The sequence below is a fragment of the Chelonoidis abingdonii genome, chromosome 3 (assembly GCF_003597395.2).
Source record: "Chelonoidis abingdonii isolate Lonesome George chromosome 3, CheloAbing_2.0, whole genome shotgun sequence".
In the NCBI taxonomy this organism is placed as follows: domain Eukaryota; kingdom Metazoa; phylum Chordata; order Testudines; family Testudinidae; genus Chelonoidis; species Chelonoidis abingdonii.
Window position 1 is genome coordinate 186,368,617 of NC_133771.1, and position 19,270 is coordinate 186,387,886.

At 45.8% G+C, this 19,270-nt stretch overlaps 1 protein-coding gene across 1 annotated transcript in view; it reads left to right on the top strand.

Annotated features, from left to right (window-relative positions):
• PSME4 (proteasome activator subunit 4) overlaps window positions 1-19,270 on the top strand; it is a 228,449-nt gene that overhangs the window by 67,015 nt on the left and 142,164 nt on the right. The window contains exons 7-10 of the mRNA XM_075064374.1: window positions 144-207; window positions 909-983; window positions 7,432-7,554; window positions 17,851-17,943. Of these exons, the coding sequence (XP_074920475.1) occupies window positions 144-207; window positions 909-983; window positions 7,432-7,554; window positions 17,851-17,943 (355 nt within the window). The remainder of the gene's footprint in view (window positions 1-143; window positions 208-908; window positions 984-7,431; window positions 7,555-17,850; window positions 17,944-19,270) is intronic.

Below are 19,270 nucleotides of genomic sequence, written 5' to 3' on the forward strand. Positions count from 1 at the left end.
AAAATACTTGGGTTAGTGAAAATGAGACTAGGAGGAAAAGTGCTTGAAACTGCCTTGTAGAGTGGGGATGAAATGTGTGCCTGATGAAGGAGGAGAGGTTGGTGAGGTGCTGAAATGACTGGCTTGATTTCATTTTCTTGCAGGCTTTGGTTTGATGAATTTATAGGCCTTTGGTTTTCAGTTCAGAATCTTCCACAATGGGAGGGGGTGAGTATTTACTTTTCCTAACCTTGTAGAATAGTAGTGTATAATTAAAGCTGAAATGTGCTTGTAAATAAACCTGAAATATTTAACCTGAACACTGTCATATCAAGTTCCATTTTTCCTCCCTTTTCTCTAATGTGGGGGAAAGAGGTGGTAATTTCATGATGCCCAACAAACTGTTGCTGATTGAGTAAACAAGCCAGCAGTTTTGCTTGTTGGGCAGTTTATAATTGCTCTCTCATGCAGCTTTCCTTTTTAACCTTTGGAATGTTAGCATTTTCCAGACTACCAGTCAATCCTTATGGGAATGCAAAGGGCTATTGTGATATAGTTTATAGTTCTATGAAATCCCACCAATATAACGGAATCCCATAGTTCAGTATCCCTAATATGAAAGATAAATGGGGGTGGAGTTTTGTTTGTATTTTAGTCATGAATATTAAAAGAAGTAACAAGTGAGGTGGGGATCTCAGTGCAGGAAGTATAATGATTTCTCAGATATTTACATTTGGTGTCTTTAACTCCTTATTTACCCTCTGTGTGACATTGGTGAATGTGATCTTAAAATCTCTCTTGCTGAGGTGAACTAATATTTTGCCTCTGTGGCCACTGATGAAATGGGCCTACAGTTCTTCTGTTAGAAATGTATGCTATGGAATATTGACCTGTTTTTTGTTTTTGTTTTTGTTTTGTTTTCCCCCCAGCATCTAGTAAACCTTTTTGCTCGCTTGGCCACTGACAACATAGGGTACATAGACTGGGATCCATATGTTCCAAAGGTAATATCTATTATTTTTACAAGTGATATTGTTTACTCTGTAATAATATTACACTGACTCTGAACATATATTTCAGTGTAGGCCAATACCAAACATAAATATTCTCTATAGTCTCTGTTTTGTCCTCGTATAACCATATTTTCAAGCTAGGTATGTGCAGTTGAAAATCTGAATTAATTCTCTGTGTATAGCTTTGGGAATTGGCAGGCTTCATCAGTTGACTCAAAAGGGTATTACTGTATTGCACCACCCTTCTGTAAACAATTATGCATGTGAATAACTTTAAATGCATAAGTAATCCCACTTGCTAGAATGAGGCCAAATATGGAACCCCTTTTGAATTAGTTGATGCACAGCACATATGCGCTGAATCTCTGACTTTTGATTTCAAGCTGTTCGTAGCATTTTAATACACCTCTGCCCCAATATAACACGACCTGATATAACATGAATTTGGATATAATGCACAAAGCAGCGCTCGGGGTGGGGGCAGCTGCGCACTCTGGCAGATCAAAGCAAATTCGATATAATGCGGTTTCACCTATAACGCAGTATGATTTTTTTTGGCTCCCGAGGACAGCGTTATTTCGGGGAAGAGACGTATATTAAAATCTTCTGGTGTAAACCAGCTTTTGCCAACTTGGATCAGATTTTTGGGGTAGCATACACATTTTCAGAAGTCCAAAGCTATTTTTGTTTCAAACAATTCCAAATTGGAGTTAATAATGATATAGTGGTATATTTGCTTTTTCTTTGTTGTCACAGTGGTCTGAACACTACAGAATTCAGGCCAGTTTCCTTGAATATATAATTCTAATTGCATATTGGTACTGAGAAGGATCATATTAATGGCTTTGTGAGGCTAAGTGTAAGTTGTAAGAATACCAAAAAGTTGGAAAGGGTGTTTTGGCCAACATTTTTATGTCTCTTAAACTACTGGCTCATATAGTCACCTGTCCCTTCTTACTGAGAAAACAATTGAAATTGTGTGACTCTTATACTTTTAGATATTGCTTGTCTTATTTATTTTAGAGAATTCAGACGCAGCTTTTTGCACTGGATATTAAACATATGAAATAAATATCCAGAGAGCTAGTAGTCTCATAACACAAGAACTAGGGGTCTTGAAATGAAATTAATGGGCAGCAGGTTAAAACAAAAAGAAGTATTTTTCACACAATGCAGGAAACCTGTGGAACTCCTTGCCAGAGGATGTTGTGAAGGCCAAGACTATATCAGGGTTCAAAAAAGAACTAGATAAGTTCATGGAGGATAAGTCCATCAATGGCTATTAGTCAGGATGGGCAGGGATGATGTCTCTAGTCTCTATTTGCCAGAAGCTGGGGAATGGGCTATAGGGAATGGATCACTTGAAGATCACCTGTTCTGTTCATTCCCTCTGGGGCACCTGGCATTGGCCACTGTCAGAAGACAGGATACTGGGCTAGATGGACCTTTGGTCTGACCCAGTATGGCTGTTCTTATGTTCTTAGTCTCCTCACTTCTAAATGATTATCACTTAAATTTTGAATCCTTCATCAAGGGTAAATATTAACTTCATCAGTCTCCCCAGTAATTTGAGTGCTTTATTTGGTCTCCAAACGAAAAGATTAAATCCAATTTCTCTTGTTCTTCTTCGAGTGATGGTCCCTATGTGGATTCCAATTGCGGGTGCACATTCACGTCATGCGCCAGAGCTGGAACTGCTCATAGTAGCATCTGTTGACCTGCACATGCATCAACCACCTGGCGCATTCGAGGCTTTAAGGAGCTGTGTGGGTCGATGCTGCTCCAGTTCCCTCTTACCACTGCATGGCCAGAGTTGGAACTCCTGTTCTTTGGTGCCCTTAGCTTGCTTTCAGTACTGTGTTTCTCCTTTATCTTCTGTATATAGTTCTTTGTTAGTGTAGTTGTCTGTTCTAGTTTCCCCATCCTTAGTTAGTTAGTTTAGTTAGTAAGAAAGATTAATTAATTAATTTTCCCCTTAGTGGGAACTTTCCACAGCCAGGGGACTATGCTCCAGCAAGCCATGTTTAAGTGCTGCGCTTATTGCCTTCCCTTGTTCTCTGTGAGCGATAAGGATCCATGCTGCCTCAGCAAGGCACACGTTGCTGTGCGTTGCTCTATTTGCTGCTTGTTACTACCCCGAACTCAGGAATCTTGTGAACTTCGACTCCATAAATTCCTTATGGAGGAGCAATGCGCCCTGTGTGCCACTGGATCCGGCAGTGGCAGGTCTATTGGACTATTGATCAGCACTGGTGGCCATGCTGCTCCTGTCCCATCCTGCCCGGCGCTGGTGGTGCTGCTGCATTTGCCCAAGCAGCATTGTGTGCATAAGAAGCACGCACAAGGGGATCGCACCGCCAAGCGCAGCATTTCCTCCCCAAGCCATGTCAAGTCAGATGAGAAGTCACATGCTGACAATCAGGCCCCCTCTTCCGAAAGTCACACTCTGAGCATAAGTCCCAGCACTATTCTCCAAAGGCACTGACCTTGGCCTTGGTGACAGCTCTGCTGCCTTTGCCTCCACTGCTGTCCACACCGCCAGGACCATCTTGTGTCTCCTGTCCTGTTCTGCGCACGCTGGGGTGCCTGTCCCTGCTGACACCTGCAGCTTAGCTGAGGCTGCCGTCCCCATTGCGGTCTGCACTGCTGGCTGACTTTGGTCCTCCATCTCTGATTGAAGAGCCTCTCCTGTTGATGAACTGCCCTCCAATGCCTCCTGCGGCTCCATCAGTCCCATTGGTACTGACGGCTCTGCTGCAAACGGATTCATCCTCTGAATCAGACTGGTCCTCTGACACGAACCTCGCCTTCTTGCTGGCCTGTTCTTACAGCCCGGATCCCAGAGGGCAGCCCTACCAGCCAACTTTAATGGAGGTTTGCCAACCTGTGGTTCACCTACCCAAGGGGATCATTGGTTCCCAGCGACCCCTAAGCCCGACCCTACTGGGCTGCTTGAGACCCATACCAACACTGAATGCTCCTCAGCCCTTTTCATCCACTACCACCATTTACAATGCTCCTTCAGACATTCCCGCTCCACTGGCCCTGCAGGTCTGCACTGCCTGCCTTTTCATTGCCTGATGAAGTGTTCATTCCTCCCTCTGTCTCACCTCCCATTGATCATGCTTGGTATCAGGCCCTCCTTCACCATACGGTCACTGCCTTCAACCTTCCTGTGGGGGACATCCAGGACCCCCAGGACCAGTTCCTTGATATTCTTCAGTCTCCTGGCCCTGCTTGTACTGCCTTGTCCATCCATGACACCATCCTTCACCCAGCACACACTGGCTTCCTGCATACTCACTCCAAAGTAGGCTGAGCGTCACTATTTTGTGCCAGTCCAGGGTATGGACTTCCATTTCCAGCACCCACCTCAGAATTCCCTGGTAGTCCAGGCAGCCATGGAGTGCACCCACCACCACCATTTTCAGTCCATGCCTCCTGACCATGTGACCAAAATACTCAACCTCATCAGGCACAAGGTTAACTGCTCTGCAGGCCTCCAGTTATGTATTGCCAGCTACCAAGTGGCCAAATACGACTTCTATTCCTATACCAAACTGACTTTGTTCCTCAACTTCCTTCCCTCATATAAACAACAGGATTTTCAGTCGCTCATAGAGGAGGGAAAGTTGGTGGCCAGAGTCACCCTTCAGACTGCAGTGGACTCCAATGACACTGTCACCTACTCCCTAGCCTCTGGGGTAGTGCTCCTTTTGACCTACAACCCGCAGTGTGACCCTCTCACCAAACCGGTCCTTCTCCCCACATCTGTTCTCACCTCCCTTATTTGGTGGTACAACCCATCCTGGCAGGCATCCCATTCATGCCTGCAGTGCCATGCACTACCCCCACCACTGACTCCTACCTGGAAAGTTGGGGCATGCATGTGGCGGACACACAGCCAGGGCCTTTGGTCGCCCAGAGAGGCAAGAATGCACATCAACGTTCTTGAACTTCGCACCATTCACTTAGCCTGCTGAATGCTTCTGCCACTCCTCTGCTCCTGCCATGTCCAAATGCTCTCCGACAACATGCAATGGTTGTCTATGTCAACAAGTAGGGTGGGCACATTCCCCCTCCTGCTATGCAAACATCCTCCTCCTCTGGAATTGGTGCCTCAAACACGACATGACTCTCCATGCTGTGCATCTTCCTGGCATTAGTAACTCTCTGGAGGACACCCTGAGTCGCTCCTTCCATGCCAGCCATGAGTGGGAACTCCATGACCCCACACTCCACTCTGTTTTTTGCCAGTGGGGGACACCTCGCTGGGATTTCTTCACCATGACAGATAATCTCAAACTTCCTCTCTTCTGTTCAAGGGGAGCCCTCAGCCCGGGATCTCAGGGTGACGCCCTTCTACTTCTTTGGACCAACTTCCTTCCACTGTGCCTTCCCTCCCATTTCCCTGTTTCCACAAGTCATACGCAAAATACAATGGGATCAGGCGATCATTGTCTTAGTGGCCCCCACTTGTCCTCACCAGTACTGCTTTACGGAACTCCTCCTCCTCTCCATCTGCCTTCCAGTTTGCTTCCCCAATCTCCTGATGCAACCCACGGCCTCATTCGATACCCCAACCCCAGCCATATTCACCTCATGGGCTGGTATTTGGATGGAGCTCACAGATAGACACGGCATGCTCTACTCTGCTTCCATTCATGACATCCTTACCCACAGCAGGTGACTGTCACTAGTTTTCTACCAGGTCAAATGGTGCTGCTTCACCATTTGGATGTGTGACCATGGCTATTCCCTGGATGTTATCTCCATGCCCATTGTCCTGGTCTACCTCCTCCACTTCCGGTACTCTGGCCTCGCCCACTCCTCCATTCATGTACACCTGGCAGCACTCTGTGCCTTTCTCCCCCCCCAGTGGATTGCTTTTCCGTCTTCATTCACCCAACTACTGTGTGCTTCCTCTGTGGCATTCTCAATGCCTTTTCCTCGATCCGCAAGTGGACTCCTACCTGGGGTCTCAGCTAGGTCCTCTCCATCCTTGCTAAGCCACCGTTTGAACCTCTCGCCCCTTGCTCCCTCGCCCACTTATCCATGAAGGTGATCGTCTTGGTGGCCATTACCTCTGCACTGTGCGTCAGTAAACTGATGGCCATGATGGGAGACCCTCCTTTCACTGTCTTGCACAAGGACAATGTCTCCCTCCACCACAAATTCTTCCCCAAAGTGGCATCCCCATTCCACCTTTAATCAATTAATTCATCTTCCCACCTTCTACCTCAAACTACAAACCTCCTCCAGACACCAGATGCTTTGTTCCCTGGACATTAGTACGGTGCTGGCATTCTGCCTTCAGCACGCCTGCAGTTTCTGTGCTTTCTCCTACCTTTTTATCGCCGTTGCTGACCATTATTGAGGCCACATGCTCTCCTCACAATGCCTCTCCCGCTGGATTTGCTGCTGTATTGTGGACTGCTATACTATCTCTCATGTTTTTTTGTATTGCTTCCATCAAAAAAAGTGATGAGCATTATTAATCTTGTTGTTTATTAAAACCCAGTAGGTTGAGAATTTTCTCTTTAATTTCATATTCTTTTTTATGGTTATGGAACTGCATTTGAGTCATACTTGCCTGTTTTTTGTTTTTTTCATTCAATCTCAACATTTCTTTGTTCTCCCATTTCTCTATTTTGCCTTATTTAAGATCCCCAAACACATTTGTATGGTTTGAATCTCCATTGTTAGCTGTAACACCTAGTTGCCAACTGTAAGGAGATGAATACAAGGACTCTTATGCTCCATCCCCAAGCTTCTGGTGCAGAAGTAGTATGTGGGGATGGGACGCTAGAAACTAACTTTCCTTTCATCTACGCAAACTATAGGTGCATGGAAGAAGCTGTTGGCACCCATTTTCCCTCTCAAACCTATAACATCAACAAAAATATTGAATAAAAATAAATAACTCCTTTCTTGTCTATGGTACCTTTTCTAACTGAAAAGAAGTTGAAGTGCCCCATAGCAATTCTTGGAAAACACTCTTGTTTACAGTACACACAAATCATTTGGAATACTGTATTAGGTAGAAGTTCAAATTGTAATGATAATGAAACTGTTCCATAATTTTTAACTTGATTTTAGTTCTCTAGTACCAGCAGTTTGAATCTGACTGCTGAGTGTTTAGTATCATGGTAGTTCTCCTACAATCATGCATTTAAATGTATTTTAGCTTTATGTGAAAACTGTTTGTCTCAGAGTAACCCCTTGATGCTGGGACCTAACATTGTATTGTTATGTCCACTGCTCAGAATGGAACCTGCAGTAACTACAGTAATGACTAAAGGCATATGTGATGTTTTGTTACTCAGATGTTTATTCTAGCAAATTAATAACAACCATGCAGGAACTGTTGCCCCATTGAAAATATTGTACAGAAACTTCTTATAAATAGTATTATGTAACATTAACTTTTTTTTAACAGATATTTACAAGGATTTTGAGAAGTTTGAATCTTCCAGTGGGAAGTGGTCAAGTTTTAGTTCCAAGATTCTTAACAAATGCTTATGATATAGGACATGCAGTAATGTGGATTACAGCCATGATGGTTAGTATTCTTTTTATATAGTATATTAAAAACTGGTAATGAAAAGCTCTGAACAGCTATGTAGCTAGAATGATTAAAGTGTCTGGGTATTCAGCTTCAGCAGATGCTTATTTCTGAGGCTTTCTTTGCTCAATGTTTATTTAAAAGTAGTGCCTTACGGTTGGTTGGGGATGTGGGACATATGGCTTATGTCAGGGCTTCTTTAAGTAGCACTTTGGAAATGAGCTGCCTGTTCATTGATTTAAAGTCCAGTACAAGCATGAAGTTTGTCCACAGTGATGTTCTTCAGAGATGCTGAACAAACAGGATTCTCATTCTTGGGTCCTGAGCTCCCATTGTGAGACAGAAGTTCTCCCTGTAGCCAAAGGATTTGGTCTTTTGGGGCCGGGGGCTTCTGAGGCGCTGGTTCTGGTAATTGTTACTATCACTTTCCAATCCCGCTGGGTATTGTCCTTTATTTATACAGTCCTTAATTACAGAAAATTAGTTCTCCTTTGAGTGCTTGCTCATATCAATTCCATTCTAGGTATGCGTGCGCCCACATGCATGGCCTTCTGAGATTTTTGCCTTAGCACTACACATAGGGCCAGCTGTAGCGCCCTCTAGAGTACCGTGGCATGAGCGTGGTATATCAGGCGCTGCCAGTGCTATGCCCTCTCAGTTCCTTCTTACCGCCCATGGTGGTCAGTCAGAGCACCTTTTTTTCTTAGCAAGAGCTAGCCGTTGTCTACCGTTCTGAACTTCGTGCCTTAAGGCCGTTGCACATAGTTTGCTTTTGCTAGTGCTAAGTAGTTAAAACTTGTTAAGTGTTAGTTAGTTAGTTAGTTAGTTAGTAGTTAATGTCCCAGTGGGATTTTGCCCCAGGCAGGGTGTTCCTCGGTCTCCTGGGTTTAAGCCCTTCTCGCACTGCAGCAGGCCTGTGTTTGTGAGTGACCCCCACAGCAGCTGCCTGGGGAAGTCGCATGTTAAGGAGCGGTGCCAGTTCTGCAAAAACTTTTGGCCCCACACCCAGAAGGAGCAGGACATCTGCCTCAGGGCTCTCCAATTGAAGTCTGCCCACCTCATGGCTTCTGAGCTATCCAGGCAGGTCACACCAAGTGCCTCAGTATCTGTGCACCAGCACCCGGCTCCTCCCAGCACTGTTAGCCATCACCTGAGCCAAACAGGAAGCCCAAGAAGGACTGCCTGGCATGGAGCAGGAAGGCCCAGGGGTCATCTACCAAGGGACCCAGGCCTGCCCACCAAACTGCTCCGGAGCCACACGATCATCCCTCCTTGGTTGGGGCACCCTTAAAGGTCCATCACCGATTCATGGGAGTGGTATGGTACCCACACTCCTGCCTGCACATTTGTCATCTGAGGCTCCCTTGTCGCAGAGAGAGCTCAGATCTCCACCTACTCTGATGATGACCCCATTGCCTCAGAACGTGGTTAAGGCTCCCCCAGAGGGCAAGCCCACTGTTAAGACCCCTCAGGGGACAGGGGAACAATGCTGATTGCTGGGGAAAAGGTGTCGCTCTTTGCTACTGTGGTGAGAAATCGGGGCAGATCCTAATCGCATCGCCGGTTGCCCAGGCAAGCTTCCAGATTCCTTCAGTGCTACTCTCTAGCATGGGGTCAGTGCTCCCCTTTCTATTCCTGGCACTGCTCACTTTCTTGATGGTCATCCTCCAGGCATTGGTCCTGATCACTAGCACGGTGGGAATGTTTCCCGTCCCAGTACTGGTCTCCCCGACACCAGTACCACTCTCCACTCTATAGTTACGTTTCAGTTAAGTCTGGGCAACGATCACTGATAGCCATGACTTGCAAACAAATGCAGACGTTGACAGCTCCTCCATGGTTGCCGGAAAAGGGTTCCTCTGGTACGGAGGGCCAGTTCAGCTGATCGCCAAGATCTCATTGGCCTGATTGGGCACTGGAGTCCACTCCCTCACCTGCAGCACCGCAGTGGCAGAATGACCAGTGGCCAAGCATGGTGGTCTTATTGGAGTGCATGGGGCGTACTGGTTGTGATGATGCCTCCTTCACAGCACTCCTCAGTGGTCATGGCGGAAGATCAGGTGGTGGCTTTATCAGTACCAGACCTGATACTGAGAGCCCATTCTGAGGTTGGGGTGAAGGAACCTGTGCTCAGCCCCAAAGCCTCTTTCTCCGACGGTGATCAATACCGCAGCACCCCCACTGACGGCCCAGTCTTCCTCGTTCTCCCCAGATGAGGTGGTTGCGGGAGCTTCCAGAGCTAAGCCACCGATGACTTTAGGGAACATCAAGCCTTTCTCTAGCGCGTGGCTGAGCACTTGGGGCTCGAGGTACAGGCGATAGGGGAGCAGGAGGACATCCTCTTCAACATCTCTCAGCCTCTACGCCCGCTTGGGTCGCCCTGCATGAGGGGGTCCTCAATATAACCATGGCCTTGTGGCAGACCCCCTCCTCCATCCCTCCCACCTCGAAACAGGCCGAGAAAAAGTACTTTGTGCTGGCCAAAAGTTTCGAATACTTGTATACTCACCCAGCCCCAGGCTTGATGCCTGTATCTGTGGCCAATAAAAAAGACAAGCAGGTCCCTACCTCCTTGAGTCCCAAAAACAAAGATGCTAAGAAACTTGATTTATTTGAGAGAAAGATTTATTCTACTGCCAGCCTGCAATTTTGGGTGGCAAACCATCAGGTCCTGCCGGGCTGGTACAATATTAATCTCTGGGACAGTCTCAAAAAGTTCCAGGAATCCTCCCCTCAGGGTTGGCTCAAGAGTTTGGCACTCTGGTGGAGGAGGGTACAGCGATGGCCAGGTGATCCCTGCAAATGGCATGGAACACGGCGGACTCGACAGCAAGGGTGGCCACATTGCTGGTGGTCATGCGATGTGGTTCTTGGCTCCAGATGGCAGGCCTCTCCCAGGAGATGCAGGCCTCGATTCAGGACCTCTCCTTTGATGGAGGTGGTTTGTTCTTGGATCAAACAGATGCCAGGCTGCACAGGTTGAAGGACACGAGGGCTACCCTTTGCTTGTTGGGCATGCACATGCTGTAATCAGCCAGGAAGCCTGTCTGGCCACCGCCAAGACCCTGGCAGCCTCATCAGGGACCTACAAGGAGAAGGAATGCTAGTTTTAGTAGTCATTGCCCTTCTTCCTCCTGCTTGCCAGCCCAGCCTGGGACAGCCAAACACCCAGGGGGCCAGAAGTGATCGTTTTGAGAGTGCTCCCAAGAGCGATGCCCCAGTCAGTCAACTGGATCCTACCTGCTTTTTCCTCAACCACTTTTCCCCCTACCACTCAACCTGGTTGTGTGTTACGTGGGACTGCTGGGTCCTGGACATAGTGGCTTGGGGCTATACCCTGCAGTTCTTGGCTGCCCCTCCTTCCCACCCCTCCATTTCCCCATCTCTTTTCAGAGACTCTTCTCACATGCAGCTCCTTGTTCAGGAGGTAGAGAAGCCCCTGGACTTGGGGGCTGTGGAGAAGAGTCCTCAGGACATTGAACGAAGAGGATTCTACTCACTACTTCCTAATCGCAAAGGAGGCCTCATGCCCCTCCTGGACCTGTGTGTCTCTCAAGAAATTGAAGTTCTGCCTGGTCTCCCTGACTGTCATTGTTTCTTCCCTGGATCCGGGGGGGCTAGTATGCTGCTCTTGACTTGAAGGACACTTACTTTCATGTCTCCATATTCCTGGGCCACAGGTGCTTCCTGCATTTCATAGTGGCCAGGTGTCACTTCCAGTTCACAATGTTACCCTTTGGCCTGTCTTCGGCCCCCAGGGTGCTCACAAGTTGTGTGGTGCCAGTAGCATCTTACCTATGACATTGGGGGATCCAGATCTTAACTGTATCTCCATGACTAGCTCATCAAGGGCAGGTCTCCAGAGCAGGTTTGATGGAGCCTGGTGCGGTTCATCTGCAACGAACTGAGCCTGTTTATTAACACAGATAAGTCCACGTTAATGCTGGCCCAACGCAGAGTTTATTGGAGCGGTTCTTGACTCTACGTGAACGAGGTCCTTTCTTCTGGAAGATTACTTCCAGGCCATGTTGGACTTGATTGCCCATATGAAGAGCCATCGACGTACCACAGTTTACCACATGGCCGCATGCACATACATAGTCAGCCATGCCTATATTCATCTAGGACCTCTGCAGACATGGCTGGCCTCGGTCTGTATCCCCAGCAGGTACGTCCTGGACCAAGTGGTCACGGTGCCAAGCCACGTCTCTCTTGTCCTTGGACTGGTGGCTGGATCCAGAGTTGGTGCTGCAGGTGGTTCCCTTTGTGACCCCGTCTCCATCACTTACCCTGGTTTCGGACGCATCTGACCTGGGTTGGGGAGCCCATCTGGGTGAGCTCAACACCCAGGGCCACTGGCTATACAGCAATCTGGCCCTTCATTTGAATGTCATGGAGCTCAAAGTGGTTCGACTGGTCTTCCAGGATTCTTGTTCTATCTGCAGGTTCTGATGGACAATATCACCACGATGTACTACATCAACAAGCAGGGCGTAGCCAGGTCTTGGGCCCTTTATCAGGAAGCGCTCAGCCTCTGGAACTTTTGTGTGCAATATGCCATTCATCTGGTAGCTGCCCACTTGCCTGGAGCCAAGAACATCCTGGCAGATCGTGTCAGCAGGACCTTCTCGTCTCACCATGAATGGTCACACCTTCTAGAGGTGGTCAGCCTGATCTTCCACAGGTCCAGACAGAAAAAGTGCCATATGTTCTGTTCTCTTTGGGGCAGGGACAAAGGCAGTGATGTACGCTAAAGTCCAATACTGCCTTCCCACCAGTGCAGTTAATCCACAGAGTCCTGCCCAAGGTAAAGTAAGGCAAAGCATCTTCATTGCACTGATGTGGCCTCGTCAACACTGGTTCAGCATGCTGCTGAGTCTCTTGGCAACCGCCTTGCTGCAGCTACGTCTTCGGCCAGATCTGCTGTCCCAGAACCTCGCGCAACCTGCTGCACCCGAACCTGGACGGCTTGGCTGCTGCGTAGTTGATTGCGGACAAACGGGAGTGTTCCACTGGTGTCCAGCAGGTCCTGCTGGGCAGCAGAAAACTGTCCACCAGGGCTATATATGTGACGAAGTGGAAACGATTCATGTGTTGAGTCTCGTACCAAAACATTCGTGCAGAAGAGGCCCTGTCGCAGGACATCCTGGTTTATTTACTGTACCTTAAGTACAAGGGTCTGTTGCTATCTTCGATCAAAGTATACCTGGCAGCCATTTCGGCATTCCACCCTCCTCTTCAGGGCCGGTTGGTCTTTGCCCATCCCATGACAGGGAGCTTCCTCAAGGGTTTGGAGCACCTTTACCCACATGTCTGAGACCTGGTCCTCCCTTGGGATCTGAATCTTGTGCTGTCCATGCTCAAGTGTCCTCCCTTCATACCCTTGGCTTCCTGCTCCCTTCTGCTTCTCTCCTGGAAGGTCTCCTTCTTGGTCACTGTAACTTCAGCCCATAGGGTGGCCAAGATCAGGAAACTTGTGTCAGAGCCACCCTGTGTGGCCTCCTGTAAGGACAAAGTCCAGCTGCATCCACACCTGGCCTTTCTGCTCAAGGTTGTCTCCCAGTTCCACACTGGTCAAGACATTATTTACTTACCAGTCCTTTGTCCAAAGTCTCATGCGACGGATGAGGAGTGCAGGCTGCATGCCCTTGATGTCAGACAGGTGCTGGCCTTCTACATTGATAGAACAAAGCTGTTCCGTAAATCAACACAGTTGTTTGTTTGTTGTCGCTGACAGGATGAAAGGTTGTCCAGTGTCAGCCCAGAGAATCTTGTATTGGATCACGACCTGCATCAGCTACTGCTATGAGCTGGAAAAGTTGCCTCTGCCAGCAATCATGACAGCTTATCTAGCTAGGGCGCAGGTGTTATCAACAGCCTTCCTGGCACAAGTGGCAATCCAAGAGATTTGTTGGGGTGCGACTTGGTCGTTCGTCTACATATTTGCGTCAGACTACGCGCAGACCTAGGAGGCTCGAGACGATGCTGGCTTTGGCAGAGCAGTGTTGCAAGCCACCTCCATTGATTCTGCTTGTGAGTCACGTAGAATGGAATCGACATCAGCAAGCACTTGAAGAAGAAAAAAGGTTACCTGTCTTTCGTAACTGTTGTTCTTTGAGGAGATGTGTTGCTCATGTCCGTTCCATTAGCCACCCTCTTGCCCCTCTGTTGGAGCTGTCGGCAAGAAGGAACAGAGAGGGTGTAGGGCTAGTGGCGCCTGATATACCATGGCATAAGTGCAGTACTCTAAAGGGCACCACAACCAGCCCTAAGGCAAAAATCTCCAGTGAGGAGACACATGGGCATGTGCGTACCTGAAATGGAATGGACATGAGCAACAGATCTTGAAGAACAACAGTTACGAAAAGTAGGTAACCTACCTTCCCACCCTCACCCTATAAATGCCTCATCCATTAGAGTACAGTGGGGAATCCTAATCCTGTGTGTTCTTCATCGGTCTGTTACTATAAAATATTATGTATCAGAGTAGCAGCCGTGTTAGTCTGGATCTGTAAAAGCAGCAAAGAATCCTGTGGCACCTTATAGACTAACAGACTAAGTAATAGTCTGTTAGTCTATAAGGTGCCACAGGATTCTTTGCTGCTTTTATAAAATATTATAAATTCCTTATAGCTTCATTGCAGGACAGAGTACATTGTATTGAAACAAAAAACTTCAGATCTGTTTCATTAGAGTTTTATTGTTATTAGAGTTGTGACTTAGCTCAGCGTTTTACAGTCCAAATGTTCATGTGTCTACCTCGCATCCTGTAAGGATAATTAAAGAATCATGAATTTAATTTTGGATGACATTACAAATGGAGCTGAAATTCACTGAAATGGAGCTATGTTGTTTCATCAAAGAATGTAAAGAAATGCCAACAATAACATTTACAAAAAGAAGGTTTCTAGCATTATGCTATAGCCTGCCAACGTTACTAGAGGGAATGCATTAATCATTCTAAGTAGCAGCCCTGTTCTAAATGGAAATATCTGTTCAGGAAACATACATTTAAGTTTGTAGTGGTCCCTTGCTCTCAAGGGGGAGGGAGGTTACTCCGCCTAGCTGTGTCAGGCAGCAGCACTCAGGATCGGGTCCTGCTGGTGGGCCGAGCAGTGAGAAGTCTACAACTCTATAGCTGCCTAGGAGAGGCAAACAAGCAGTAACAAGCTGATGCTCTAGCTCCCTCGGGTGAGGTAGAGCAGTGAGCAGTCTTTAGCCTATAGCCTCCTGGCTGGGACTGGCAGTAATTAACAGTCTAGGGCTCTGGCCCTTTGGATGGGACAGAGCAGGGAGCAGGCTTCAGCCTAAGCCTCCTAGATGAGGCAGCCAGCAAAGACACAGTCTAAGGCTCACTGTCTCCTGATGGGGACGAGCCACAAGCCAAACACAGGCCTTCTGGCCTAGGGCTGCAAACACCGCCACCCCTGGGATGGTGTTGGTGGGGGGAGGCGGTAGGGGGACCTGACCCATCCGACTCCACTGGGTCCCAGCCTAAGGCCCTAACAGTGGTGGAGTGTTCTGCCACTGGGTCAGCGGGTTATCCAGCCACAACACGCTGACCCCTGCTCTGGGAACCAAACCAGACTAAACTCTGGTTTCCCATGGCTACTTCCTATCACAGTCTGGAGAGGGGTTCTATAGTCCAAGGGTTCTCTGTCTCCTCAGGGTACACTGTGCACAGCAATGCTGGCAACTCCTCTCTAAGGGTGGTTGTGACGGATTCCGCTTGGGGTGCCACCCGGAACTGGGGTACCACCGAGACCCCCTGAACCACCAGCCTGGGCTCCCTTTACTCTGCACTGCTGTTACCAACCTGCACTTTCACCAGCACAGATGGGGCACACGCAGCTGCAGTTACATGCAGATGCTGTGATCAGCTCTGCATGGGAAAGGTCCTGCTAATGACTTCTCAGCTACTCAACACCCCCTATGAAGTGTAAATCCAAAATTATACTGTCTTGCACTGCACAGGGAACTGTATAGTGTAAGCTCATGAAATTTGCCCTCTCCCTCAATGTGGAGAGGAATATACAACAACTTTCTGCCCCTGAGTTATGACTCCCATACACACTGGTTTTAGATAAAGCAAAAACAAATTTATTAACTACAAAAGATAGATTTTAAGTGATTATAAATGATAGCAAACAGAAGAAAGCAGATTACCTAGCAATAAACAAAACATGCAAACTAAACTAGATCAGATATGAATAGCAAATCCTCACGCTAAGTGATGATATAAGCAGGCTGCAGATTCTTAAGGGGCAAGCTGCACTAGCTTACAGTTTGGAATCCCCAGGTGTTCCATTCACAGGCTAAAAATCTCTTTAGCCTGGGTTCAGCACTTCTGCCAGTTCAGTCTTCATTCCTCAGGTGTTTCTAGGAGTCTCATTGGGTGGGGAGTCAGTGAAGAGCCACGATGATGTCACTCCGCTGCCTTAAATAACCTTTACATATGGCAGGAACCCTTTGTTTCAAATCTTGGTTCCCACACCAGTCAATGGAAAAACACTCATATCCCAAGATGGAGTCCAGCACCAGGTGAAATGGTCACATGTCCTTGTAGCGTCATAGCAGTCATGAGTCCAAGGCTGTTTGTAGCGTCCTCTGGAAGGCACCCCAGGTGCAAAATAAGCTTATTGTTCTCCCTACTGATTCATTAACTTGAATGGGCCTTTCCCAGCCAGCCATCTAGGCTGAGAGTCCTTTGTCTAGTGGGCATTCCCCATGTGTGCTAACATTTGTAACACAGATACATAGTCAATATTCCTAACTTCAGATACAAAAATGATGATATATGCATACAAATAGGATAACCATATTCAGTAAATCATAACTTTTTCAATAATATCTCAGATGACCTATCTTGCGTAAAATACATCAGAATTATGCCATAATCATATCATGTATATAATAATATCTCTATTAAGAATATGGGGTGCAGTGTCACGTAGTGTCCTCCGGATGCAAGACGCTGCACAGCGTGGGCTTGGCTGTGGCAGCAGACTGGAGAGGTCTATCTTGTTCTGTGGCTCCTGCACAACTGAGCTGCAGGGCCTTTCCTATAACTTCCTCCCCCCTGACCTGAAGTACCGGGGTGGGACTGGAGCAGGTCTGGCTCTGCCCACCGGAGGAATTAGTGGTTCCTCGCTCTCAAATCTGGAGGGAGGCCACTCTGCCTTGTTACAAGGTTCAAATCTTAAGTAACATGCTTTTTATTCTTACTGACTTACAGCTGTGCTGCTTTTAATACTGGGTTAAGATCCAGCCTATTAACTTTCTCAGCATATATAGAAATTTGAATATGAATTTCTAAGAGAAATCAACCACCCCACTTATAATAATGTATATTTAGATTTGACAAAATTTTGTTTGTATTTATTTATAATTATGACCAATAATATTGATGTTTTATTTTTAAGCATTTTAATTTTTTTAACTATTTAAATTTTCACAGTTTTGAGAAATTATGGGATGGAGCGTCAAACAATAATTATTTAATTGCAGTAGACATTGAGATTTAGTAAAATTAAATTAAAGCTTTATAACTGGTAAAACACAAGTTGTCAACATCACGTCAGCATATGCAAAGCAGATTTTCTTAAACGAAACTCTGCGTTCTCAAGCAGTATTTTTCTTTTTTAGCCTATCTGTAAATTTTGATTATCATTCATGGAAATATTTTTTCATTGATTTGTTGATGGTGAAACTGATATAACCCAATAACAATCTAATCCTTCCAAGCCTATGCGTATTTCTTTTAATTATTAAGCTTCCTATGTCTGGTCTTGGGTATTTTTAGTGACATTGCCATTCTTCACTAAAAGCTGAACAAAAGTTCAGTCTCCTTTGCACAGTAATTTGAATTTGTCTTCAATGAAACGTTACTAGAATATTGTAGTTTCCTTTTTCCTGCGCATCTTCCTCAGACCATAATATTGCATTGTGTTTGTAATATGTAAAAAGATACTTAAGAAAGATCTAAAAATAGACAGAAGGGGAATTCTTGTAAACTTTAAAACTCTTCCTGTTCACTAGAACAGAAGAAAAGCATAGAGAGATAATAGAATGTTTCTGTGACCAAAAACAAGCCCAATGACTTGAGTTAATTGTTGGTTAGTTAAACCATGTTGCCTTTGTTATGGAACGATATTGTGTTGATCTTTAACTTATCTCATGATACTGAATAATCTATTTTGGGTAGGTTAAACTTGTTTTCTGACCTCGACAGTGTCCTTTTTTGTGCTCTTCCTGTTAAGTAAATTGAATATATATGTATTTGGTTTTGGACAGGGTGGACCAAGCAAACTAGTACAGAAGCACTTGTCTGGATTATTCAACAGCATTGCATCTTTTTACCATCCTTCAAATAATGGTCGCTGGCTGGTGAGTTCGTTATGCTTTTATTTTAAGACTAAAAATTTTAAATTTGGGGTGGGATTATAATTTTATCATCAATTTTTCTCTACTGTGCTCTTCACTTTTAATAAGAGTATGTACTGCTTTATGCAAACAATTTCATCCCATAATAGATTACTATGGACTATGTATGTATCCTTAGAAAATAAGCTTCCAAGAAAACACTAGTGTGATGTATGGAATTAAACTGAAAAGTAACCAGAAAAACACCACTATATGTTAAGAAAACATGGATTATTTTTTAACTGTCTACAGTACAAGATGTGAAAACGAACATGTCAAATTAAACTTGCTGCTAGTCTGTATTGTGTCTGTCAGTTTTTCAAGCACCTAGTAAAACCTGATTTTGGAATAATTGATAGTATGATTCTAGTGTCTGAAGCATACTTTCTTAGTTAAGAGAATATGATACAGTGTTGTCCTACATTTTGTAAGTATAGTGGAATCTAACTTTGATTGATCAACATGAACTGAGCTTTTTTTAAAAGCATAGCTGAAAATCCACTATTTAACATTTTATGCTATTTTTGTTCTAATATTGAAATTTAGACAGTTTTCACAGTTAAAGTTGATGTTACAGTTCTCAACAGAACTGGATTTTTCTCTCTCTCTCACTGCACAGTACCGTTGGGAAATAAAATGAGTATCTTTTAATCTCCAACAATTATTTTGAATTAGAAGTATCCTAGAAAAACACATGAAAAATTATTGGGTCAAATTCTGGCTTTAGACAACTTTCATGAATGGGAGTTGCTTGTATGTAAGTTAAAGCAGAAAGGAGTTTACTGAAAGGCAGTTTACTGTTGCAGATATCACTGGTGCAGATATTTCTGGTGCAGATATTACTGGAGAACAATTCGATGCACTGAATTCCAGCAGTACTGTCATAAATTAGTTTGGTTCACAGACCAGGTTAACTTAGTCAGTCTTTCTAGGTGTGTTTTACATTAACTCTTTGTCACTGGGAATAGATATTTCTTGACACGTGAATAATGGACACAGGGGCAGGTGCCTTTCCCAACCTGCTCTGCAAATACAGTCCATGAAGTGGGATATTCCCGTAACAACCTTAAAACTGGGTGTCTTGACCCCCCAGAGAATGCTTGGATGGCTAAGAGGTATTGTAGTGGGTGCTGTACCAGGCAGTGCAGGGCATCTTCCTGGTAGCTGGCACAAGTTAGTGAGAAGGCTGCACTAACTCATGCTAGGGGCCTGCCTCATTCCTGAGCAGCTCCAAGATCACAAGGATGGCTTACATATTCCAGAATATTCCCATAAATGTGAATGTGCAGAG